The sequence below is a fragment of the Lagopus leucura genome, unplaced genomic scaffold (assembly GCF_019238085.1).
Source record: "Lagopus leucura isolate 7727_CA_CO unplaced genomic scaffold, USGS_WTPT01 Super-Scaffold_100019, whole genome shotgun sequence".
Taxonomy (NCBI): Eukaryota; Metazoa; Chordata; class Aves; order Galliformes; family Phasianidae; genus Lagopus; species Lagopus leucura.
In genome coordinates, this window is record NW_024962273.1 from 7,067,727 (window position 1) to 7,093,702 (window position 25,976).

A 25,976-nucleotide genomic window follows, 5' to 3' on the forward strand; every position below is an offset into this window, starting at 1 on the left:
GGAGTCCTTCAGGCAGCCAGGAATTGAGATTTTAAAAAGCCTCCCGCCCGCTCCACTTCGTACCGCCGCGCAGGGGCGCGACCACGAGATCGGACGTCAGCGAGAGTTTGTTGCGCCCGCCCTCGCCGCCGCCGCGCGCAGGGAGGGGCGGGTCAGCCATCTTGGGCTCGCCGGGCCGTGCGTGCGGGCGGGGAGGAGGAGCGCCCGCCTTGCGGAAGTGCCCTCGCCCCCCGAGCCGGAGCCGAGCGAAACCGGAGCGTGCCCAGGGCTGCCCGCCGTTCCCCAGCACCGTCGCTACCGAGGAGCATGGCAGGGCGGCTTCCGGCCTGTGTGGTGGACTGCGGCACGGGGTGAGCGCCACTGACAGCCGGGTTCCGGCGGGGAGGGGCGGCTGCCGTCGGAGATGGCGGCGAGGGGCGTGCGGCGGCACGGGAGGGCCGGGCCGGGCGGGATAGCGGCGCGCTCCCCTCGCCCCATCCGCTGTCGGGCGCCGTGCCCGCTGCTTGCAGCGCTGCGGGCGCGGTGCCGGGCGCTGTGGAAGCCCCGCTGAGGGCGGGCGGCGCTGCTGCTGCTGCGGAGCGCGCTGCTCGGAGCTGCCGGCCGGCCGCGCTCGTGGCGGTGATTTTCTGTGCGTGCGGCTCGTGTCATTTATCCTATGTTACTTCTCTCAGTGGAAGGGGAGGAAAAAAAAAAGAAGAAAAAGGGGGGAAAAAAAAAAAGAACCCCTCCCCCGCCAGTGAGCAAGCGCAGAGGAACTTCCTTAGTTTTGTCAAAGCCTCTTCCTGCTTTCAGGCTTTTATACCTTATAAGGCAGTTTTCAGTGTCAAACCTGAAGCAAATCCGTTTTAGAAACTCTTCTTTTTGTTTAGCAGCGCGCAGAAAGGTGAAGAGGACGGTGTGCCGGCCATGTGCCGTGTGAAGCGCGGCCCTTTAGGGAGGGAGCTCTGCGGGTTCGGCTCCTCCACCGTGCGCTGGGTGCTGGTTGCCTTGCTGAGCTGCAGCACGGCCTGGGTGCTGCTGGGGTCACTGGCAGCTCACAGCAGCGCTCAGGAAGTGAAAACCACGCCGCAGCAGCTCTCTGCAGTGCGGTCGTACAGACAGAATGTTTCGTTTGAGCCCTTCTGTGTTGGGTTCTTGTTGGGAGGAGAAGTACTGGTGTGTGGGCTCCTCTTTGGCTAGCGCTGATGATTCTGAAGCTTGTCTTTCTGTTTTGTTTCTCGTCTGTCTTCCTGCAAGTAATGGGGGACGTTTCTGAGTGAATGCAGCCTAGGGGTAGATATTAACAATACACTTCAGAAGGGATGTGCTCATCTGAAACTGAAAGCACGTCCTCATCTTCTCTTCCAAAGAATGCGTTTGGTTTAAGATATTAGTAATTCTCTTGCAAGAAGAGCAGCTGTATATGTCTGTAGTGACTGTATGTTTAATGTTTGTGTACAGAAGTCATATTTATAGTTAGAGCAAGAGCAAAACCCGAAAATCGTGTGGGATAAATGCAGCAGGAATGAGAGCGTGTGGTTGCATGTATTCGAAGCAATGCAGGCATAATATGATGGATTGGCCTCTGTTCCCAGGTAATGAGCAATAAAACGAGATGTGACAGCCTCAGGTTCCACTAGTGGAGGTTCACGTTGAATATTAGGAAGTTTCTTCTCAGAAGGAGTAATAGTGAATTGGAACAGGCTGCAGTGGAGGTGATGGAGCCAAGAGCTGTGAGTGATATGGTTAGTGGGCATGGTGGGGAGGGTTGAAAGTAGAGATTGTAATTACTAGAGTCAGGCAATTTGATCAGAGCTTCTAGTGATGCTAGCCGGAAGCAACATAGTAGAATTCAGCTGTGCAAGAAACCACACTGTCTTCTTGATGTGAGAGGCATACCCAGGGACCTGAGAGTTAAGAACAAATCTTCCTGGAGAAAGTCAGTACACAAGTGCACCATTAGTCAACCTCATTGTGTAGGGCATGGTCTAATGTTCAGTTGTAAGCTGCTGACCAAATCTCCCTACTGTTCTATCTTATTTATTTTGTTCTTCAGAGATCTCTCTGATGTGCTGTTTTACTGTCAGTCTGTGTTTCTTTGAAAATGACACAAACAGTTCTGCTCTCTTGACTTCTGTTTTTGATGCATTTCATAGTGTGAGGTTCCTCTTTCTTGTTCTGTTCCACAGAATTGTGGAAGGAGACTTTAAATTTTGGAAACTGACAGAGAATTTGGCATGTTTGAATTTGCTGATTTTAGTAGATAAAGGTGTGAAGTGGAGAATTAACAAATTGAAGGGAGGAAAAATCTAATGCCTGAGACAAAGGGGGAACAAGTGTGAAAAAGGATGTAGTGAAATAGTAGCAGTAGTGAAATAGGATGTGGTAGCATAATTGCATTGAGTGCATCTCCCAGTGCAACCCTCCCTCTCTTTTTATTTTTGTCTTCTGGTTCACCCCTCCCTGCCCCATCTTGCTTTGTTTGTATAAGCAAGGTTACTACACACAAACTATGTAAGTGTGCTCTGTGAAGATCAGCTGAGGTCTCAGCTATGGCATTGTCTTGCCTACCAAAATCAAAGAGAGAGACAAGTTAGAGAGAGACCCTGAAAACAAGAGGAGAGACTTAAAAAGTATAATCAATACAAAAAGGTTGAAAGGAGCTATGTTGCTAAGAGCAGGCAAGATTTTGTGCCCAAGTTTTCCAATAAGTACAGGACGTTTTGGAGAGCAAATCTTCCTCTGTGCATGTCATGCATATAGGCACAGGTTCACCTGGGTGCAGTTTGATGTGAGTGGTTAATGTGTGTTTTGTTTTTTTTTGCCAGCTAACATTGAGGAGAAGGAGAAAGCTGAGAGAGGGGGCAGGTGGCTCACTTGTGCTTCTCAGCATCAGCCTGCACAGATTAGCCATATGTTAAGTACCCCTTACTAAGCATGAAGGGAGCAAAGCACAGAAAGGGCTATGGAGGGAGTGCCCTACCTGTTGTCTGGTGTTTTAACAGTTAGTCAAATGTTTTAGGGACGGTCCAGGTGCATGTCATGCAGCTGGAGCTGGCAAATGGGTGAAGTCACTGACATGCCAGTCAGATTATGGGTGCAGCAATAATTCTTCCAATGTTACACTTGTTATTTGGAGAGGTGAATTCCAGTTCCTGTGCATTCTTTGCTTGACCAAACCTGCTATCTAGAAAACAAGGTAATGAGTGCCTACTAAGAGCAGGTAAATACCTGACTGCTGCCTACTTATTTGAAGCTGCTTCTCCTTAATTACATAATGAGGTTACAGATGTGGAAATGACGTATCAGAAGAGCTCAATTAGTTCAAAGCAGTTGTTAAAAACGGTTATTTCTTCCTATAATTGAGTTGGCTGACTTAACTTTAAGTATATTGCAGTTGTAACACAAGGTTGTAGATGTTAGTCAGGAAGTCACTGTCCACGTTAATACTGAGTGTGATTTAACTTGGCTGTTGTGAATGCTTTTCTTTCCCTTCTCTCCCCACAGTGCAGGCACCCTGTCTCCTCAGCAGTGAGCTGAGAAGTAGCACCTGTGTTTTAGATGTCCAGAATTCCAGTTCTCAGTCTCAAACACTGGTGGATTATGATGATGATGATGCTATGAATTATGCTTCACAATTAGTGTGTGTGAGGATTATGTACATTTTAAAACACACGCAAAAAAGATTTATATCCATAAGGTATATGAACAACGCATCAAAGAAAGGAAAAGCCTCTTAGTCTGTAGTCTTCTACACTGTATTTTTGTGTGTTTCAATCATTCTTGAAGTCTCTATGGGTGAGTACAGAACAGCCTGAAAATCGTGATTAAAAGCTCTTCCTACGCCACTTCAGAATTGAGATTGATTAGGCTGACATCTAGGTTTTAGCTGTCTTTCTGTAACTGTTGTGAACTAATTTTTTTCTTAGTATGAACTCGTGTAACACTGAATTAGCTCATCTGGGTGGCAGCTAATTGCAGGCATTCAAATTAATGCCTCTGCAGTTGCACTGAAGTGGCTGTGTAAACTACGGTAGGTCCAGCATAAGAACTTAATTTTAGAAGTGAAAGCAATTTGTAGGGAAGCATTTGTATTTTCTGTACTAACCCTTCCATTTTCTACAGGCTTTATGCCGTTGTAGCTCTCAGGTGGATCCATTAGCAACCCATATTTGCGTGTTGTCAGTGAGTAACTTTCTTCTGATGTACCCCAGAATTTGTTCTGTAGGCATGGTTATATGTTAGTCTTCTGAGTAAGTGGGATTACGTGATTGTGTGGGAAATATCTTTTGTAGTGGCTTTTTGGCGTCTCCTCTGATATGTCAAGCTGGTCCCTGCTTTACACTCATTTCTGTAGCCTGTATAATGGAAGTGTTTTTTCTTCCCTTTCTTTCCTGTACTCTAGGGGAGAATTGAAGGTTTCAGAGCTGATTTGAGGAATCCATAGTATGCTGTTCACACAGGGAGTACTTGAGGCCCTCGAAGCCAGTTGAGAGCTTGGGAGATGGAGGCTGCTCAGCATTTCCAGGCTGTCTTGAAGCTACCAACTTACTGGGGAGATAATTGTCTCCCTGTGAGTTTCCTGTGGAGTTCCTGTAACCAGCTTTCCTACAAATGAAGGAAGGCTGATGTTCAGTGTATGGTACTTCAGCTGGAGCTGTGTCTTTGTGAGTTCCTTGGGGGTGTGTGCAGCAGAGCAGTTACTTCTCTGGTTAATCTTTATGCAACACCTGTGTATCTTCATACTCTTAAATAGAGCAAAGTTTTTATTGGTTGAGTGCTTTCTAAAGGGAAAAATGATAAGACAGTGCTGCTCTATTTCTCTTTTTGGTTTTGACCTGGTAGTGTCAGTGCGTGACATCCATGAAGATTATTAGATTTTCAATAGGCAGAAATTATGAGGTGAGAAATCCAGTGCTATAAAACCAAGGTAAAGGGGAGGAATAGCCTATATTTTAACATCTTAGATACTTGACATAAATTTCCTTAAACTTTATCTTATGTCAGGCCTAGAAAAGCCTTTCCAAACATTAAAACATGGACTATTTCTACAGATTTTCAAATCCTAACTGCTGTTTTATGTATTATTTCAGCACTATGATATCCTAACAGTTAACATTTCCATTAGATGTCTTGTCCTGACCTTTCAGAGGTTCCAGCGTTCATAAAAGCATTCTCTTTTGGGATGATTTTCTCTACTTTGTGTCATCCCAAAAGTCATTTTTCAGAATGGAAAGCATGAACAAAGTCATTCCTTAATGGAATATGGAAAAATAGGCTCCCAGGATTTTAAGAACATCTTTTGCTTGCCAGCGAATGAGTGGTCAGGGAGGAAGGAGGAAATGCTTCATCCTTAGTATGAAAAAAAAGGGGTTATGCTGGATTGAATTCTGTGGTTTTAAAAAAAGAAAACAACAACAACAACAAAACCCATTTTAAATAATTGCAAATGAGTTCTGTGGACCCATGGTGACCTCTGTTGCCTGTTAGTTCAGTATATCACCATCTATGCATGTTATGCTATAAAGACACTGTGCAATATAATCAGGAATTACTGGAAGTGGGTTTGAAATGTGTATTCTTTACTTACATGGTCTCCTTTATATTCTTTTTTTCTCTATATAGGAATTCCATTACAGTGAATCAGTTTACATGCTAGATGGCTTCTGACGTGCTTTCAGATGAGATTTATGATACCTTCTGTCTTTCTGATCCTGCTTTTCTCCCACTTAAGCTTGGTATTTAAAAAATTAGAAGGAAAAAGACAAGGGGTGGGATGGAGGGAAACACTTCTGAGTGGAGGGCAAAACTGTTTTGGATCAATGGGCTGAATGTAATGATAACAGAGTCCCTTTGATGTGCAGCACAGCTTCTAGTTGTGTGTGTGGGATGCTTGCACAATAAGCAGGACTTCAGTGTGACCCTGGTGGTGATGAAAGGCCTGAGGGACGGATGGGTGGCACAGGGCAGGCTCTCTCCCTGTTGCTTGGTTGTTGGTTATTGCCTTGGCTGGACGCTTTGCCTAGAAAGCATGTTGGCTGCACCAGTGTGATATGTGTTAGAGCGTCTGAATTGCTGAAAACACATATCAGTGAATTCAGAAATATTGTACTAGTTCCTGAGTAGTAATCCATCTCCTATGCTATTGTATAGGCACATGTAAGACACACTACACTTGCTCTTTTAGTTTATGCAACTGAAATCTTCAGCGTGATGAAACAAAATGTTGAAACATTGCTGCAGACTTTCTTTAAGAAATGTAAAAAAGCTTGGACTTCTGACTTCTTTTTTTTTTTTTAGTACTTGGACATTCTTCATTTAAAGACTTGAATGAAAAAAGTTAAATCCAAAAGCAATCTAAATAAAATTGTAATCATAAATAAATGTTCTGATCTTTTGCTTTGCTTAAATAAAGGGAATCTTTGTTGTAGTTGTTGAACTAAAGCAGACATATGTTGATCTACAGATGCAATGGATATCACTGAGTAGACCCTTAAAAATACAGCTTTGAATGCAAACCTGTGGTTAAAATAACTCTGATACGGGCACTTGTAAGGGTGAAGTTTGTCATTTCCAGGTGTTCTGCTAATATATTTCTTTAACTCCTTTTAAATGAATCGATTGCCAGGGATGATTACACCCAATATGAAAAGTCATTATTTCATCCACTGATATTCTGTAGGGTAGGATTCATTTTTCATCATCTCGTTCTGAGCGTGAGCTTGCATTTTTAAGCCTAGACATAGGAAAAGCTCTGGGTAAACTTGGATTTTTTTTTTCTCCCCTCCTCGGGGCTTCTTTTCTCTTTATTATTCTCATGTGGTTGCTGCCTGTGGCTGCAGCTGTGTGCCGGCTGTGTTTGGCACGGCCGCCTGCAGCCAGGAGGTTGTCTGCTAATGCTCTGTTCCAGTTGTATCCTGCTACCACTGAATGAATCCAAGTGGTAATAATTTGGTTGATGCAATGTCTCATCAGTCTTTTCAGTATTCACTTTTTTGTCATAACTTGCTGTAGGTTTCCTCATGCTGTTTATCATCTGCAAGAACTTTCACAGTCTGACTGCTTGCATATTTGCAGACTTGAGAATGTGAGTGATCTCACTAAATGAGACCTGCTTCTTTTATTAAACCAAAATTCAGTGATGTATTTTTGTCTGCAGCTCAGTAGGGCACATCTTTCTCCAAGACAACTGTTTCTAATTCAAAGCCATTTGAAGTAAGCATGGTGTAATGTGATATATATGCACACTGGTATTTTAATGCAAGTGTATTCTTGATATCAAACACCTGGCTACCTGCTGGGGGTGGTGGGCAGTGTTCTGGGCCCAGGGTATCTCATGGGACTTGCTGTGGGCTCCTGAGCTCCTTATTGTGACATGATGGCCTGCTGAGTTTCAGAGTAATGCTACTGAGGTTTTGCTATTGTGATTGGGATGACAACAGAACACTTACTGATTCAGGGCTGGATAAATGATCACCTCTCTCTCTTTCAATCTGAAGTAACTCCATGGTTTTAGCTGCTGCACTGCTTTTGTTGAGAAGAACATCACAGTTGTTCAGGTTTCTGTAAGCTGTGGCTCTCTGCATTGTGGCTTAAACGTTCTGCCCATTCTGTATGCAGGGAGGTGCTGGTGATAAGTGGTTTGTGTCCGTAGAAATTGTGTTTGAGCTGATCCTTCTTGTTTTAGCTGTTGAGAATTTATAGATAGCTGATCTGTTCTCTTTTTTAAATGTCTGCAGTGTTTGGCTTATTTTGGGCAAATGATGTAGAGAACTGCCAAGTCAATCTCCTCCTCATAATAAATGTACAGCTAAATGTACAGTGTGAGGGATTAGTTGTGATGACTTCTGAACTTGGGGTATTGTTTCTGCACTGTTTGGACACTTCACATGGAGTAACGAGGCTGTCAAAAGCACTCAGAGAAATTACATACAAACTGAAAACAAATTTACTAAAAAAAAAAAAAAAACAACCAAACAAAACACCAGCAATATCAGTTCGTGTTGTGTGGGTGTGGTGTAACACAGAGGCACTGTTAAGATGCTTGTTAAAATTATTTAGTGGAAAGGTCTCATAGGAAGTAGTAAGAAAAAAGAGAGCATTCTGCTTTTGCCAACACAAACTACTTTCATTATACAAAGATAATATCCAAGGCCTTTTGCTTCTCTCACTTTGAAGAAAATGTATTGAAAGCAAAGCTAACTCTTTTCTGTGCTAAAGGACATATTAGCATTAAATATCTGAGTTGGACAGCACATATATATAAAATATATGTATATGTAAAATTGACTGGGACTGCATACTGAGCTGTTACCATCAGTGTCTGACCCACACTTTGTTGGTCTTCGGTGTTTAAATACAGGCTGCTTTTCAGGTATGCTTTTTGTGACTCACTTGTACTGTGGAGTTTCTCATGATAAATGCATCGTGCTGTTTACATGACTGCAGAAGTTCTCCTCTCCTCAAGTTCTTGGTGTGGTTGGTGGGTTTTCATTTAAATTACTGATGTAAGTAAACATGGAACAAATTTGGAAATAGATTCTCTTCTGTTCTGCCCAAATGTTAGTAAAGCTAGGAGCTGTGCTGTGTGGCAGTGCTGTCACCACTCCAGACTGCTGCTAATAGGATTTTCCAGGTGACAGTTCTAACATGCAGCTGAACATGCTCTGAATATCCTGTAGTACCTGGCTGTGCTGCTGCCACCTTTGTGCTCCTTGTGTGCACTTGGAGGGTTCTGTTCATCTGTGTGTGGCCATGACTTTGTGCTTGTTATCACCTCCTCAAGCTACATTTCACACATAGACAGCAGTGCTGTCTTTACTTTGAGTTGTAGATGTAGCTGCTAATTAAAAAAAAAAACGGCATTTTTTGTCATTATCCAGGTGTGCTGAGTGATGTTAACCTTTCTTTATTTTTTTTTGGGGGGGGGAGGGAGGGGACACCACCCCATGGTGTCTCATCTATACCTTAACAGGATGTAAGGTTGTAAGAGCACTTCTAACCTTGTGTTTTTCCAGTTGTAGAGCTAATTCTTCAGCTTTCACTATTGATTCCTTGAAACATCTGATCAGTGGATGTTTTAAGACTTGATCTGAGCAGTTGCTATTAAAGAAGTGAAGCAATGATGTGTGAAAGATGAGCTATATTCACTGAAGATATAAAGTGGTGTGAAGGGCATGACTCATTCCAAAGACTTTTGCTATCTTGTGCTTTACCAAGGACACTTGAAAAGAGATAGTATACTAACTTATTAATGCAAGTCCCATTTTCCTAATATAATCAGTTCCTTCGGGGACTGCTGGTGATCTGCTGCTGCTTAAGCAATTTGCACCTGGTGCTGGAGCTTTTTTAAAGGAGCAGGATGGCTTTCCTTTGCTTCACCATCTATTTCCTGTCATTTCTCTCCATGGGGGCTCAGGAAATAATTGCTTCCCAGATTTTTCAGTCTCATCTGGATTTCGAGAAGGATAAAAGAAGAAAAGCAGCAAATAAAACTGCAAAGGCTTGTTCAGGCTTTCCAGTCAGGTGAGGCGTTGTGTATAAAAGCTCAGGATTCATCCTTCCTCAAAAAGTTTTTTGCTTTTTGAAGTCAGCTTTTTATCGGAAGGCACAAGACAGCTAATAACTTATAAACTGTGACAGTGTACCAGTTAAAACAGGAAAGGATATTTAGTTGGTTTTGCTGAAATTGTTACCCTTGTGATTTATTTGTTTTGATGTGCAGCATTCCTGCTTCAGCAGTGTGGGACCCCACGTGTTTCTTGTAGTTACCAGGAGGCAACAGCTTGCTGGGTTGCATGAGCAGACTATAAGGAGCTGCAGACTGACAGCCAGAATCCCTTTCCTTTTTGGTAAAAACTTAGCACTTGGCCATTTGATGTATTTCATTCCCTTTTGAAAATATAGCATGTGTGTGTCCCTTTAGAATTGCCTTATCTTCTGAGGCTATTAGGCTGGGTTTTAAGTAGAAGATCAGCAGGCTGTGCTAGTGAAGGCAGTTCAAGTGTAAAGGCAACAGACTTGATATTATTATTCACTGTTCAGTGTTTACGTAACTGAGCCCCTGTTGGCTGGGAGCTTCTCTTTGTTCTTGGTTGTTCTAAGAAATGATCCCATGCAACTGATTTCTCAGTTATGTTCCTGGGGTTGGATCCATGAAGTAGCCTTAGTGCTGGGAATGAGACTGAGGTCAGCCCAGGGATCAGAGAAGCTGCTGGGGTCAGTGGCGATTGGCCAGGAAGGACAGCGGGAGCACTGGAGTCTTGAGCATCTGGCTTCAAACTGGAGGAAAGCAGTTTGGTTTAACCCCAGTCTTGGAACTCAGGATCTTCATTATCTATATCAAGTTTCAAATATTATAGGGGAATGGCTTCTTTTAAACCATTCAGTGTGTTTCTTTTATGTGGCTAGGTTGTTGTCCTGTGCACTGGGTAACACACAGTGATCATTGCTGCTCTTGCTGGCACAGTAGCATTTGCAAAATTCACATGGGCTGCATCTTGCAAAAACTAACGTGTCTCTGTGGTATGCATGTCTGTGCTATGCTGGAATAAAATAATTAAGCATCCATTGAGGAGAGATCAGAGCTCTGACTGTACTTCCTCTCTGCCTGCACTTGACTATCTGTGTTTTAGCAAAGGGCTGTCTGCAAAATTAGTAGGATATGGCTTGTGTTGGGCTGCTGTGCCTCATGTAATTCTCAGAATACAGGACAGATACATTATCCAGCAAAACAGTCATCCCCAAATTCCTTGGCCTTTTGTTAGAACTGCAGTTGTGGTAGAATTAGGGTGTTTAATTTGGGTGGATATAAGCAAAATGACATTTATTGCAGACTGGAAAAAAATAGAGAAAAGGCACGCGGTCATGGCTTGCAGACAAGAGGCTTTTTAATGACATTCTTACTTGAAGCTTTTGCTCTAAGTGTTATTTCCTTTCAACTTTAAAGTTATCTGCATTACTGGTAGGTAAGTAACATTCAAGTGAACTTTCTGCTTTCGTGTCATAGTCTTAGAGATGTCCATTCTAGGTGAGAGAGCAGGAATGAGAGAGATCACATTGGTGCAGCAGAGAGCTTTGTGAAGAGCCTTGTGTCTGCCCCTTCAGCAATCTCCTGCAGATTAGCACAGATCCCCTTTCTAATGCCAGGGTGTGAATTTGAGGTGAGTGGCACTGTACAGATGCTCCTGTGTTGATGGTGAGCTGCAGATTAGCAAAGTGTGGAGGAGCCTTCGTTAACTTCCCCTTTTTGAGGGGTGAATATCCCCCCCACAAAAATGTGTTCAGCATTTCAGATGGAGAAATGGTCAGAAAGGAAACCACCTTTACTGTGAAGGTTGGATGCAAGTTTTCGCCTTGGGGATCTTGTCAATCAGTTCTGCTGCAGACTTTAATACAAATCTGCATGACTAACTTGTGTTCTGTATGAAGCTGCACAGTGCTTTCCTCTTCTACTGCTTCAGTGCCTCCAATTCAGTGTTGGAAAACTGAGTTATATCTTGTGACCACCTGTCTGCCTTCCTTCATGGAAGATGCTCCTGTTGCCTTTGTGGTGCATGCAGCAACAAGCAAAGCTGTGACATGCTGGGAAATGTGATCCCCAGTTGGTACTGCCTTATCAATCCTAATATCAGCATTTCTTCGGTCTAAGACAGGGTGTGCCTTGTTCCCCTGTGAATCATCCATTACTCAGACACATGTTGCTGTGTGTGAGCTGCTTTGTGGAAGTCATATATTGTAAAAGCCAGCTTGCCCAAGGTACTGCTGCTTTTTCTGTGTGATTTAAAAGCAGTTTACTTCAAATGGGAACAGTAGAATAGATCAGATCAATCTGAGCAGTACTCTTTTTTTTGCCAAAGCAAGTTAAAGAAAGCTTTTATTAGACTATATATTCAGAAAGCTGAGGATTTGTATTCACTTCTATATATTTTTAAACTTCTAACCTCATTGAAACTTGAGTGTGTGTGGACGTGGTGATGTGCTGCTGAAGCTCGCTGTTCACTTGGTGCATTACCCTGCCCACGGCAGCCCTGGCACTGTGCAGAGCCCAGTGGCACCAATCACTGCAGGCAGGGAAATGCCTCAAGGAGCAGAGGGGGAGGCCGGGTTACTGCCCTGACCTGTGCTGGGTGATGCTGACATCCTGCTGCAGGGAATAGCCTGGCAAGGAGGCTGTCGTGTACTGGAAATGTGAACCATTGCACTGGTAGCTACATTGGAGAGCTGCTGCACTAATGCTTTGTATTCAGACACCAGAATCCATGTGGTTTTCTTCTTTGTATTTTTTCTCCTTATTTGGAAATCTAAAAATGGGAAACTTCTTCCCGTGTGTCAGAAGACTTTTTTTTTTTTTCTGCTGAGTAGGCCATACTATTTTTAGATGTGCTGATTTCATGTCTGAATAGAGTCTTTTTATTTAAAAATGCAGCTTGACTGTTTTTGGCTCGCTGGATGTGTGTATGCTGGGTGGTTTCCAACACCACAAGCAACCAAACAGTACATTACCTGCAACAGATCAGCTTTTCTTTGCTTTGAAAGATGAACTTTAACAGCCCAACAGTGAAATTTCTCTTTGCTTGTGAAGGCACTTCTGATTTAGTGGGAGGCGTATGTAGCCTTCAGGGTCCAAAGTTCCTCTGCAAGGTTAGCTTTAACATCCTGTGTGCTGCAGTTCCTGGTATGCATGGCAAGGTGGGGGGAGTGAGTCAGTATTTGCTGGCCTTCTTCATTTTCTTTCAGAACTGAAAGCTTTATTCTGCATTGATGGTTATAGAAGCATCAAATTCAGGAATTCTTACTTGAGATTTCCTTTAGGAACTAAAGGCTAAGACAGATTGCAAAAATGGTTTTCATATTACTTGAGTCTGCAAAGGGTGAGTTGCCTATCCCAAGTTCAGCAGTACGTAGTGCTGATCTCTGCATGAAGTGTATGTTTCTATTTGGTGTTTAACTCACTTCCATTAGGTACTGTATTTTGACTTTCCTTGTTCAGTGCGAGTTACTGTTGGTCAGTTTGACACCAAACTTTTTGCAGGAGTGAATTCAGTCCCTTCCAACTTGAGATATTCTGTTGATTCGATAACCTGTTAGCAGGTCACAGAGAAGATGGTTTTTGTAGTTCTTAAAACATTTCTCTTGAAAGTGCTTTTCATTTCAGATGAGGTCCTGTTTAAGCACCTGATCCTGTCTTTAGAATAGCACTTCTGGTCCTGCACTGATGTGCACAGTTACTGTCAGCAGTAGAAACTGTGTAGGTGTTTGGGAACGTGAGCAACCTGTGAAGCTCCTCTTGCCTGGGAAAACCCAACCTGTTACTATAGCCGTTGCCTACTGCTTTGATGTAGTGTTGACACAGATTTCTGGGTTATTAAAGTTACTGCTGCCCTGTGTTGCCTAAGGTCTGCCAAGGTTTGTATTCCATTTCTGAGAATTACAGAGGTACTGCTGTAGTGCTCCTTGCTTTTGCTGACTGTGTTGGTGCAACTACCCATCAATATAAAGAAACTGCAGTCTCTGTTAGGTCTTTTGTACTTCTATGCAGGCTGTTGCCGAAATTCGATGTGTTCCTTGCTTTGCACGTTTTGGAATCTGTGTTGCTCCAGTCTTTTGTAATGCTTCCAGCAGCTGGATAGGTTTGGTACAGTAAATTTAGTAGTCTTTTTTTAATTGGTAATCTTGTCAGTTTTTGTATTTGGTTATGGATAGGTATATCATTTGTCATAGTACATTCTGGCAGTGCAGTGGGTAGAGCTCTGTAGCTGTTCTCTTGCTTTCTGTGTGTGAGCGGTGCCAGTCCTGCACCACACCTGGCTGGTGGCCCACGGGCAAGGGGGATTTTTCTGTATGCTTCTACAGCTCACATTATTTGTATGGAAATACGCTGGATGGACCTACTGATGGCTGAGCAGGCAGGAACAATCACTTCAGTATTCTTCTCCTAAGCATTGATAAACTGAATGATGTACTTGGTGTTTAGTAGTGTAATTCCACTTGAGTAGAACTCAAAGCATTGCTTTACCTCTCAAAAATGCTTTTGGTGAACACACCTCTTTCCACATTAAAATGATCACATTTCCCTTCTTTTTTTAAAAGACTTATCTTTGTTTGTGATATTAAATATTATAACCTAAGCTTTTCTTGCCTTAACAGGTATACGAAGCTCGGATATGCCGGTAACACTGAGCCACAGTTTATTATTCCTTCCTGTAAGTATTTGTTACTCGTGTTTAAATACTGATGTTATACTTAACAGTTCAGTGATTTTTTTTTTTTTTTTTTTTTTTTTTTTTTTTTACAATGGCATCTGCATAACAAAGGAGCAGTTAGTAACGAGCAAATTGTCATTGCTCAGAGGTCTTTTCAGATCTTTTGCTTTTTGTAACCGATTCTCAATTTAAGAAGATAAATTCATTAAAATAGTGTAGTAATATAATTTCAGTCTCTTAGGAAGTTGAATTCAAATGTGAAACAGTAGCACAGCTATATTTGTTGTTAGCAGGTTCTTCCTCTGCTGATAGATCAGAAAACACTTCAGGTGATCGTAACCAGTGAAAAATAATTATTAAAAAAATACAGTATTTTAATCTCTGGGGTTTTAGCTGTTACACTTTCCAGGTATATCTCAGTACCACAGCTGTGCTAGTTCATTCATTATTTTGCAGATGTAGAAGTAATTTTACTTATTTTATGTAAAACTGCTTATTTACTCACTGTTTTCTGAAATGCTTCTGCCACTTGAAGGGATGTGGCTCCAGTCTGGAGAGTGGAGCTCAATCAGTTTTCTTTAGAAATGCTTCATGTAAGTGAAAGAAGTGACCTTCTACACTACTTGGCATTTTGTTGTTGTTCACCTCAGCCAAAGTACTCAAGTATTACATCCTGATTAAAAAAAATAATCAGTGCACCCAATTTTCCTTGTAAATACAACAGGAAAGGAGCTGGAAGTAACAACACTTAAGTGCAGTCAGTTCAGAAAAGAGCTTCTGGTAGTTCAGGCTCTCTGGGTGGGTACAGAACACGCTTCCAAAAGTGGTTTTCACAGAAAGATTTTCTTCACATTAGAGAAATTGGAAATATAACAGCAATTATCTTCAAATGTTACAAAATGCTGGATCTTGTTAAGGTGCTCTGATGTCGTAATGTTTTCTTAATATAATTCAGTTAAGATGTGTTTTGGTTTCATCTTTGATTTCCAGGAATGGGCATGTGGTCATTTTGTTTTTCTTCTCAAAAACTTCTTGCTGTGGAACCAGTCGGAGCAGCATTCCTTCACCCTTGCTCACTTGCTGCTTATCTTACTCACTCCTGTTCTTAACAAAGTTTTATCTCGCTCTTTTTTATCGTGGTTTTGGCTTAGTTCTGAATATGCTTCTGTAGAGATGACAAATGCTTGCATAAAAAATGAAGTGGGAATGCAATGGGTCAGTTCTTTGAGGAAACTTGTTCAGTGTTTTCATTGCTGTCTGCTTTTAAGATCTAGCAGATTATTTGTCTTGCTTGATTTTTTCTTTCATTTCATCCTGTTATCCTGACCTGTTTTAAAATAGTCAGCTTTCAGTAAGCCAGGAGTTCTCCAAATTTATTATACATTTGAAATTGTCTATGATAATTGACGTACTAGATGACTCTTTCTTTATATTAAAAAGGGGGGAAATGACTGAATAGTAGCTAAACATGAAAATTATTTTTTTCCTGAATGTTCATATTATTGTGCCAAGCCAGCCAGTGCCAAAGGCCCTACAGTAATGTTGGAGTGCTGCCTACCTTCAGCACCGTTAAAGCAAGGTTTATGTTCCTGTTTGTGTTTTCATGCTGTAGTTCTCGATTCTGGTTATTAACTTCTCACTTCTGATTTGCATAACCAGCACTGACCAGCTGTGTGTTGAGATCTCTCAGACTGCAGCAGGCTGAAGCCCGTGGGATGTGAAAGCTTTCAGAATGCTGTGGCAAGTGCTGATGACTTACTTGAAACCACGTGAAGTTAACATACATCTGGACAGCAAAGCTGTCCCCGAGTCTGCAAGCCCTGAAAAATATTTGGCAAGATGCTGTTTTTGCTTGCAGCAAACACTGGCCTTGCAACATCCCCTGCACAAATTCAGCTTCTACTTACCTACCCCTCTGCTTTTTGGCTCCCACCCTCTTGCTTCCTCTTTCCTCTCCTGTAAGCTGCTACAGAAGTTGTGGTATGATGCAGTTTTCCTCCTGAGGAGCTCAAAATAATGCCTTTTGTCATATTTTGTTCAGTTTTCTGCAACGCTTCAGTTTCACTGGCTGCACAGCTCTTCTGTTGCTGCACAGAAGGGAGAAAAGGGGAGAAGAATGTGGCTTCCCAGTGCACTGGGGTGCATTAGCCTCACGTGCTACACGTTTCCAAATCCTGTAGCTGTGTGTGACCGCAGGCTCTGTGAGCTTGTCTTGGTTCTGATCAAACAGCACTTAGGTAAAGGTGAGGATTGAAAGAGTTTTGCATTTGAGAGAGTTTTCAGAGGACAACTTTTAAGTAAAGGGGCTGACATTAATGCTTGGTTCTTATTTCTGCAAATTTCCCACTTGTATTTTAATGCTTGGAAAAAATACAGTAGGTTTTGCTGGCGCTGTGACCCTGGTAGTCTGGGAGTTGATGTAAAAGAGGAGAGAAAAAGTCGTCTGTGTTCTTGTGGTATTTCATCACTGATCCATCTTCCCTAGGTCCCATGTTTAGTCTTCCCAGTATTTCTGTTTTGTTTTTTTTTTCTTTATTTGCAATGAGTAATTATTGTGGAAGAATAAATTACCAAGGTGCTATCTCTTAACTTTTGCCAGTTATTCCTTGAAGTGAAAGATTTATACTATAAATTATTAGTGTATCAGCTTTTCTGTGCTTATGCCAGAGCCAAAGATGAATATAATTGCAGTATTTTCCTATTTCACAATGCTAAGATTCCTTTTTTTCTCAGTGCTGAATGTATAATCTAAAATACCATTTGTTTTCTTTGTTAAAGGTATTGCTATCAAAGAATCAGCAAAAGTGGTTGATCAGGCACAACGAAGGGTTTTGAAAGGTGTTGATGATTTAGACTTCTTTATTGGAGATGAAGCAATAGAAAAACCAACTTATGCAACCAAGGTACTGAGCGACATTTGGATTTTCCACTACTCTTAGAAATCGTCAAGCATACAATAAAAAGCTTGTAAAATGCTTTTTGAATTGTAGTTTTATTTTCTTATAAACTATTGTAAACGTTTGATATTAAATCAGTTTTGCTGACCTTCAAGAGTTTGTGGGAACTGGGGGAGGGATCCCACAGTATTTCATAGCAACGTATTTCTTTTGAATTGATGAGTGGCTGAGAGAGTGTTAGGAGGAGATAGAACATCTCAAGGAACAAGAAAGAATCTATCAGCCATTCAGAATCAGGATACTGGCCCATGGTTTGTCCTCGTACCACTATTCCTGGTACCACCATTCTGTTGTACTGAGAAACACTTAACATATTGTTTTTTCAAGATCAGAATTTCAAATAGATGTCAGGTTGGGATAGGGACAACCTAATGCAAGGTTTTTAGGTGTTGATAATGTACCTCTAATGCAATTGAAAACATTGTTTTTTAAGTTTGTTTTCAGTTACACTTTGTTATTGTTCTGTAACAGTGGCCCATCCGCCATGGTATAGTTGAAGACTGGGACCTGATGGAAAGGTTTATGGAGCAAGTAATCTTTAAGTATTTAAGGGCAGAACCCGAGGACCATTATTTTCTTTTGGTAGGTAAAATTATTTTGTGCCTGTGAAATAGTATATGACAAGGGTTTTGTGCTGATTTGTGGAACAATTCTCAAATACAAATGTGCTTATCTTGAAAAATAAAGGAAATATAAATTACACAAAATTTCCTAGCTTGGCTTATCACATTTACATTTCTTTAACTTTCTGAAAATGCTGAAGGCCATTGAGTCTCAACTGCAAGCTTTCTTTCACACCAACGCACTTCTGTCTTCTCCCTCTATTATTTATGCACTGAACTCAGCAGTGGTGCTTGCATTGAGCATCTCTAGGTTTTGAGTTCATGTAATTGCAAGAATTTTGTTTTTATAGTACTGTCACCTGGATAGTGTATCTAGGGTGAAATTTCGTGTCATTTCTTTATGAAATTCTGAAGGATTGATTGTGGTACACGGACATATCAGGTTTGAATTGAGATCAGATATTCTGAAGCCTCTCCTGTTCCTTAGCATTTCATTTAAAGCCATTGAAATAACAGTACTCTTAAGTTTGAATTTTATAGCATAAGTTTGGAACTGAGTGCATTGGTTGTTCTTGTAGAAACTCTAATACAATTGCACTCTTGAAGATGTAATTAGATCTAGTTGCTCAGGGCCCTTCATCCAAGCTTTGATTGTCTCCAGGGGTTGAAGTGCCATAATGTGGGCTCTTCTCCCACTGCTTCACCAACTCTCATGCTGCCTTTTTTTTTCCCTCCTGATAGTTTCCCATGTGGCTGTTGGTCTCTGTGACCTCCTGTTGTGCCACCTTTATAAAGAGTCTGACTCTCTCCTGTCTTTACACTTATGTGGTTGATGCAACAAAAGATAGATGCTTTTTCTCAGAGTACTGTTCAAAATGCTCTTTTAGAGGAGAGGGCTGCTAATATGTATGGTACTTTTACAAAATCTACAGTATGTTATAGCGTTGTGTGCTGTTGTCAATTGCTCTGTTAAGCACATTTCAGTTATAAACTTCTGTTTTATAATCATTGCCTCTTGAAGAAAAATAGCTTTTTTTTCTTCAGTGAATTTCTGATTTTTCTTTCATATCTGTACTTTATGTACTGAAGCCTTGCATTTGACATACTTAGGTTTATAGTCTTTGATTCTTTGTGAAAGCATGTATTATAATAAGCTGACCAAGCCATAAATGGGACCACCGATGTAAATTCTTAAACAGTAATTATTTTAATGTTTCTCATTTCTGCTTTTTGTTTGCATTCAAATCATTGTGCTTTTACAGTGTGACTTGTAATAATTCTGTTCGTGTCATGGGTGTTCCTTGGTTTTCTTCATTACACCATTTGCATTTAACAGCACCCTTTGCACTTGACTATTTTTACATGCTGTTCTTGAATGACTCATCTTTCAAAACTTAGCTCTAGGTGATTTTTGAGAGAAGTTGAAGTGTTTAATTTGAATGCAAGTAAAATGTCTTTCTTTATTTCATAGACTGAACCTCCATTAAATACTCCAGAAAATAGGGAATATACTGCTGAAATCATGTTTGAGTCTTTCAATGTTCCGGGACTATATATTGCTGTTCAGGTAAGAGCAGAACTATTTAAAATCTTGAGTGACTCTTGGAGCATTCTTATGTGCTTTTGGTCACCATTTCCACTGCTAGATGTTTATCTAGGTATGTTACTCAGCTCTAGGTATAGAGTAAGAGCTCTTACTGCACAAACAAAGCCCCCTACAACTGTGGTAGTAGGCTAAATGCTGTGTCCCTTTCAAGATGAAGTAGCTAAAAATGGTCTTCATTTTGGACATGCTTAAAAAGCATCAGAAGGCAAAAGAAGGCAAAAGCTATGCTTCTGCAGTTGTTTGTTTGAAAACTATTGTATACACACATTACAAAATTAGTTTTCCTTACCACAAGAGAATTTCAAACACTTTTCACTAGCAACTGCTAAGAGGGAGTTTCCGTCAACAGGGGAAAAAATTGAAAGCAGACTAATGGAACCTGTTTGGTAAACAAGACTTCAGACGAAGGTTTTTCCTGTTGAAACACATGCTAAAATACTTCAGGCTGTCCTAAGAAGGCACTTATTTTGTTCCAGTGGATTTTAGATATGAAAGGGTAATGTAATTCTGGGAGATGTTTGTTCATAACCTGCAGAACAGCCAAGAATCACACTTGAACTGGAAATTTGTAACTTGGAGATAAGAGGAAGAAAGTACTTTTTAATGTAAAATAAAACATTTTCAAATGCCTGGAATGCTCATTAGCTGGGGCTTATCAGAAGGCAACGTTGGAAGCTGTGACATCTGCAGTGCAGTGTTTTTACTAAGAATCACTTTCTGTGTTCTCTTTTTACAAGGCTGTCCTTGCCTTAGCTGCATCTTGGACGTCAAGACAAGTAGGAGAACGGACACTGACTGGCACAGTTATAGACAGTGGTGATGGTGTCACTCATGTCATTCCTGTGGTAAGTATACTTAAAAGCTATGGAAACAACAGGAGAGCAGTTTGTCCTTCAACTTCTCTGAAGTTTTCATTCATACAGTCTTAATATGGCTAGGAATCGTGAGAAGTGTCAGACAGTTCCCAGGGTTGGAGGTGTGGGGTTTTTGTTGCTTATTTTGTGCCACAGGAACACTTGGAAGAACTTTTCCCCACTCTGAACTAGCCAGAGTGTATTTTTTTCAATTGACTGATCCTGAAAGATAACTTGTAAGGCTGTGCTAAATGATCAGTGAAATCACATTGCCTTATCATATTTGCAGCCTCTTCTGCTCATAAGAGTCAGTGTGCTCTTTGCAATAGTCAGACCAAAAAGTTTGGAAGCTGCTGTTTAATTCTGTCAGCTTATAATAAAATGTTACATCTGCTTTTAAGTATCTTATTGTTTCCAGTTTTTCTCCCTCTGTGTCATTTCCTACCTGAATAATAAAAAAAAAAAGATAATGTTGAATATCTGTTTCAATATATTGTTTTCAAAACCAGAAATTAGTGTGATCGTTTACTTTAACATATACATCTGTAGTTTAACTGACAAATTATTGTTCTTATGGTAAGTGTGTGTTTCCTTTTGCAAAAGGAATTAGAAATTTTATAATGGCAGCATTCGATAGTGTTCTTTTATTTCCAGTGCCCATCTTTCATTGAGGATGTAAATGTAAATCTGGGCACCATTTTTGTTAGAAAAATGGAGCTAGATTGCATAGATTTTAGTCTGTAAAAATTCTAAAGCATTATCATGCTGCAGTAACCTGAGGTGGTTTTTTATTTGTTATACCAAAATATAGTTTAGATTGTGATTAAAATTATGCTGTAATGTAGATATTTCTTAATGATTCTTATTCTCACGGTGGTAAAGCGTGAGATGGCATGTTTTTAATAAGCCTTACAAAACAATTTGGGATTTCAAAGCTTGTTTAGCTGTTTTTTAGCATTGTACTGACAATAGTACGAATTTACATTGAACTTTTCATGTGTTGCGGAGTTTTTTGAATGCTTCTGGTTTCTGCATTTAGACTGGATATTTTCAGTGTCCCAGTACTGTCCTCTAGGATGAGTATGACTTGTAAGGGTAGACTGATGGATGAGTTTGTGCCAGCCTGATGCTATAAGCCATCTCAGTTAATGGGCTCAAATGATGCGTTTTCCCTTTGCTCACAGAAAATTAATCTTGGTTCACGTGAGTTGTATCATGACTGTGACTATGGAGCCACATCATTTATTCTAAAGTAATGCTGCATGCTATATGGCTCCTTGACCTTTTTGGTAAGAGCACCCTCATTTTAAAGAGAAAATAAATGCCAAGGAATAGTGAGTATAGCAATCTGTCTGTCTTATGTGTCAGTGACCTTTCTTTTCCTTCTAACCTTTTAATAATTATGAACTAAATGCAAAGCAAAACACTTCACCGAGTGATGTAAGGCCTCCTGAGAAGTGGGCTTCAGGTATTTAAGAGCCAGCTTTTAAAGGCTTGAATCTCATGATCGCAGGTAGTGAATAGGAGTTGACACTCTGTGACTCCCCCTCGTTTCTAATCTTTGTTGGAAGGAATGCTTACCAATGTCTTTCTCCCAATTAATTTTATTTACAGGCCGAAGGATACGTGATTGGCAGCTGTATCAAACACATTCCAATTGCAGGGCGAGATATAACATACTTCATTCAGCAGCTGCTGCGAGAGCGAGAAGTAGGAATTCCTCCTGAGCAATCCTTGGAAACAGCTAAAGCAGTGAAGGTAGTGTGAATTTTGCAAGTGTTAAAGCTGTTCTAGAGTTGAGTTTGATAGCAGTCGCTTAAAATCATTTCCTTCCACCTAACATTGCTGTTTCTAATGAATATAAAAATATCTGCGTAACAGTAAGCACATACATTTTAAGATGTGTTATTGAGTTATATTCTCCTTTGCCCAGGATTCAGTCTTCACATGACCCTCCCCCATTATTATAATATTATTGTAATATTAGTAGAAAGTATTGTTAGTGGGATGTGTAATGTAAAGAGGTGTAATTACTCTTATTCTTGCTTAGTACTGATGTGTTCTTTTTTATAGTACAAAGCTATCTTGAAAGATATTCAGCTTCAAGTAGGCTTAAGCATTGTTTCTATGGCAATTCTGCAGTATACTTTAGAACTCATTTCTTAATGTTATAGAGATTGGGGGGGAGGAGGGAGGGGGAAAAAGTAACTTAACCCAGCAGGATGTGCTGCTTTCAGTGCTACACAGAAATGATCTTTACTAGCAGAGCCATCATCAGACTGTATGCAGTAGATATCAGTTCAGTTTTTGAGGCAGATTCTGTATTTGCCAATTTCAAAGCTTTTAAGAAAGAGTTACTATTCTTCTAAAAGTATGCTTTTTTTAATGAATAGCAGAAAACACTGTATGACCTTGGAACTGTACATATTTACTTTTCAGGAACGTTTTAGTTACGTTTGCCCTGACTTAGTAAAAGAATTTAACAAGTATGACACAGATGGTACAAAGTGGATTAAACAGTATACTGGAATTAATGCTATCTCAAAGAAAGAATTTACCATTGATGTTGGCTATGAGAGATTCCTGGGACCAGAGATATTTTTCCATCCTGAGGTAAATTGATATGAATTGTGTTTACTTCATTCTAGGCGCGTTTTAGATGATTCCCTACAAGCAGTATTTGTAAATTATTGAAATGCTTAAGCGAGTTTAAAATTTCTCTTTGTTTCTGAAAAGATACCAGATGTTGGGTGTTGTTAATCTCTGTTCCTGTGTAGGGAAATCTTAAGCATAAAGCTATCCCCTGCACTGACTCCTTCCAATCAAAAAGTTGTTTTTTTCTGTCATGGTATTTTTCTTCAGTGCTTGTGATCTGGAAGGGCTTGTATTCTTTGACCTGTTGTGATTAACAAAAGCTATTTAGGAGAATAGCTGACAGAACAGATACTTCAAGTTTAATATTCTTTCAAACTTTCTGAAAATGGCAGCAAATACAGCTAATGTATCTAGTCCATTAGTTTTTTTTCACTACAGCCCCAATGTAGTAGTGTGGTTTGTTCTTTTCCCCTTATTTTTGACCTTCCTTTCTTTGCTGTATGTGGTTCTGCATGCTGACGTGGCTGTTTTTGTTCTTGACTGTAGTTTGCTAATCCTGACTTTACGCAACCAATCTCAGAAGTAGTAGATGAAGTTATTCAGAATTGTCCCATTGATGTTAGACGTCCTCTGTATAAGGTCAGTAGCTGGAGTGATATTTTTCTGTAGTACTTGTTCTGGGAGGATGGGGGTTTGTGTTGAAATCTGTTGAAAGCCGGCATTAAGAAAGAAAGCATTTTAAAAGTAGAAAGTAAACCATTTTTCTGGAAAGCAGAAGGCTTTACGTTCACATAATTTTTTTCAGAAGGGGATGTGTCATTGCTCAAGTGGAACTTTAATGAAACAAAGGAAATTATAATCTGAGCCAAAGAAGTGAGGTGTGCTTAGCTATAAATGGATTTTAAATCACAGACAGTTCTAACAAGATAGCCTCTTTGAGAATTCATAATCTGTCATGCTTCAGGTGTTAAATAACTTAAAGCAGGGTAAAAGCACACCTGGATGTTTGTAAATTTGTTTAAAAGAAAAAGCCAACAAAAAAGAAATTAGGAAATTTGTAGAATTTAAGAACTGGATAAAACTGGAGATGTGTATTTTTAGAAATTTAATACAATGTAAAAATTAATGTATTTATTTTTTCTCTAAACAGAATATTGTCCTCTCTGGAGGCTCAACCATGTTCAGGGACTTTGGGCGCCGCTTACAGCGAGACTTGAAAAGAACTGTTGATGCCAGACTGAAACTTAGTGAAGAACTTAGTGGTGGCAGACTGAAGGTTAGTTCTTGTAGCTAATGCATTTAACAAGAATCTCTCTCCTTAATTTGGGTTCCTTCTATTTTTGACCTCTGATCTGCTGTTTGCATTTTTTTCTGTTAACTCAGGATACATAAATGACACTAACAGGTTAAATTTTTTTAAATTATTTTAAGGCAAGAATGAAGGGATTTTCTCATTCATTTTTAATGATTGAAATAACTAGACAAGTTCAAACAATACTATTTTTAAATGCATCTTTGTAATATGCCATGTAGACAAATCTGAAGTTTGTTATACAGTTTCCTAGCTCCAGTAATGTTCTCATTTCTATTTCTAAGACAGGCTTCAGGTTGTGATTCTGAGCACAGCTATGATTTTATTGGCTATGGCTACGTTTTTTAATCAATCTGCAAATAATATGTTGTTAAAATCATGACAAATTTAAAAACATGTTTCTATAAAGTGGTTGGTTTTTTTTTAAAGTAAGTAGTATGGGGTTTTTGTTTTTTTTTTTGCAATTGAAAAACAGTACTTTGAGGAAATTAAGCAGAAAACTGAAGGTGGATAATCAGACAGGAGGAACTGGAGCAGAGCTCTTAGGAGAAAACAAGCATGAATGCAAGTATCTTTTAATATCTGATAACATAAATAGCTGTTGCTATGAAATCACCACTTCATTCTTAGTCAGAGTTGTACAACTGAAAAACTATCATATATTTACATACCCAGCATTTAGGAAAATGATAGTTTGTGAGAGGCAAACTTGGAATATAAGGTCCTTTGAAATGATTTTTTTCTATGCTGAGAATTAAATATATTTAAATACATTCTTTTTTTTTTTTTCTTTTGCAGCCTAAGCCCATTGATGTACAAGTCATTACACACCATATGCAAAGATATGCAGTTTGGTTTGGAGGATCAATGCTGGCTTCCACAGTAAGTTAGCTATAAAGCTGAATCTGTCTGGGCCCTGCGTGTGTTTTTGGAGTTCTTATCTCTCCTTTAGTTCATAATAAATGCAGTTGGGATTTTCTGATGATTTTTGAGTAACAAATGTTACCTGTTGCACCTAGGCTTTTGCATTAGGCTTCAAAGATCTGAAAAAGCAAATGAAAGGCTTAGAAGTTTGCTTCTTTTCCCATTTGCTATATAAATGTTAGTATTGTTAAGCTGAGATATGAACACCACTGATCTTCTTTCTCTTCCTGCTTACAGCCTGAATTCTACCAAGTATGCCATACCAAAAAAGATTATGAAGAAATTGGTCCTAGCATCTGTCGTCACAACCCAGTGTTTGGAGTTATGTCTTAAAGCTGACCTTGCAGGGGTCAGGAATACGGAGGAGGGGAGGAGTCTTTCTGATTACTTGTTTGTCTGATGGCCGGTATTAAGATAACAAACATGACTTGACAATAAGGAAAAGACCAAACACAATTAAATAAGGTTATTTTAATAAGTGTCTCAACATGCGGATGTAGTGGAAAGCCAAAATGATCACGTTTTTTCTTTAGATTGATTATTTGAATCTGTGCGTAACAAAGTGGATTTTAGTTCTTTCTGTGCCCTGATATTTTGTATATTAATGAATTATCCAAGATTTGATGGGATTTGACAGTGTATAGATAGTCAGCTCTCTAATGCTTCAGTTGTACCCTTTCATGGGTACAGAGCTGGAGTTTGTTTATATTTCTTACTTTTTTATACTTTGAGGGGGAAAAAAAAAAAAACGGATTAAAGAAACTGTAATATTTGAGGAAAAAAGAATTTACCAGTGACCATCTTGAAAAATAAATTAAAAAAAAAAAAAAAAAAAAAGAAAAAGTCATCATGATTCCTGCAACTAGCTGTTGCAAATCACAGCCAATCTAAATCCCGGGTTCCATGCAACGCGAGTGCTTTTGGAACTAAGAAGCTCCTATCTTGGATTAACCGATGCCTGCCTAGTGCTTTCTGATTACTC

General features: G+C 40.0%; 1 protein-coding gene across 1 annotated transcript; it reads left to right on the forward strand.

Moving 5' to 3' along the window:
- The first annotated feature begins 200 nt into the window (after window positions 1–200).
- On the forward strand, window positions 201–25,729 carry ACTR3 (actin related protein 3). Its single transcript, XM_042877867.1, has 12 exons — window positions 201–350; window positions 14,128–14,183; window positions 16,962–17,086; window positions 17,612–17,722; window positions 19,175–19,270; window positions 20,047–20,154; window positions 21,778–21,921; window positions 22,603–22,776; window positions 23,305–23,397; window positions 23,909–24,034; window positions 24,869–24,952; window positions 25,232–25,729. The coding sequence occupies exons 1-12, from the start codon at window positions 307–309 to the stop codon at window positions 25,325–25,327; spliced, it is 1,257 nt and encodes a 418-aa protein (XP_042733801.1). The 5' UTR covers window positions 201–306; the 3' UTR covers window positions 25,328–25,729.
- The last annotated feature ends 247 nt before the right edge of the window (window positions 25,730–25,976 follow it).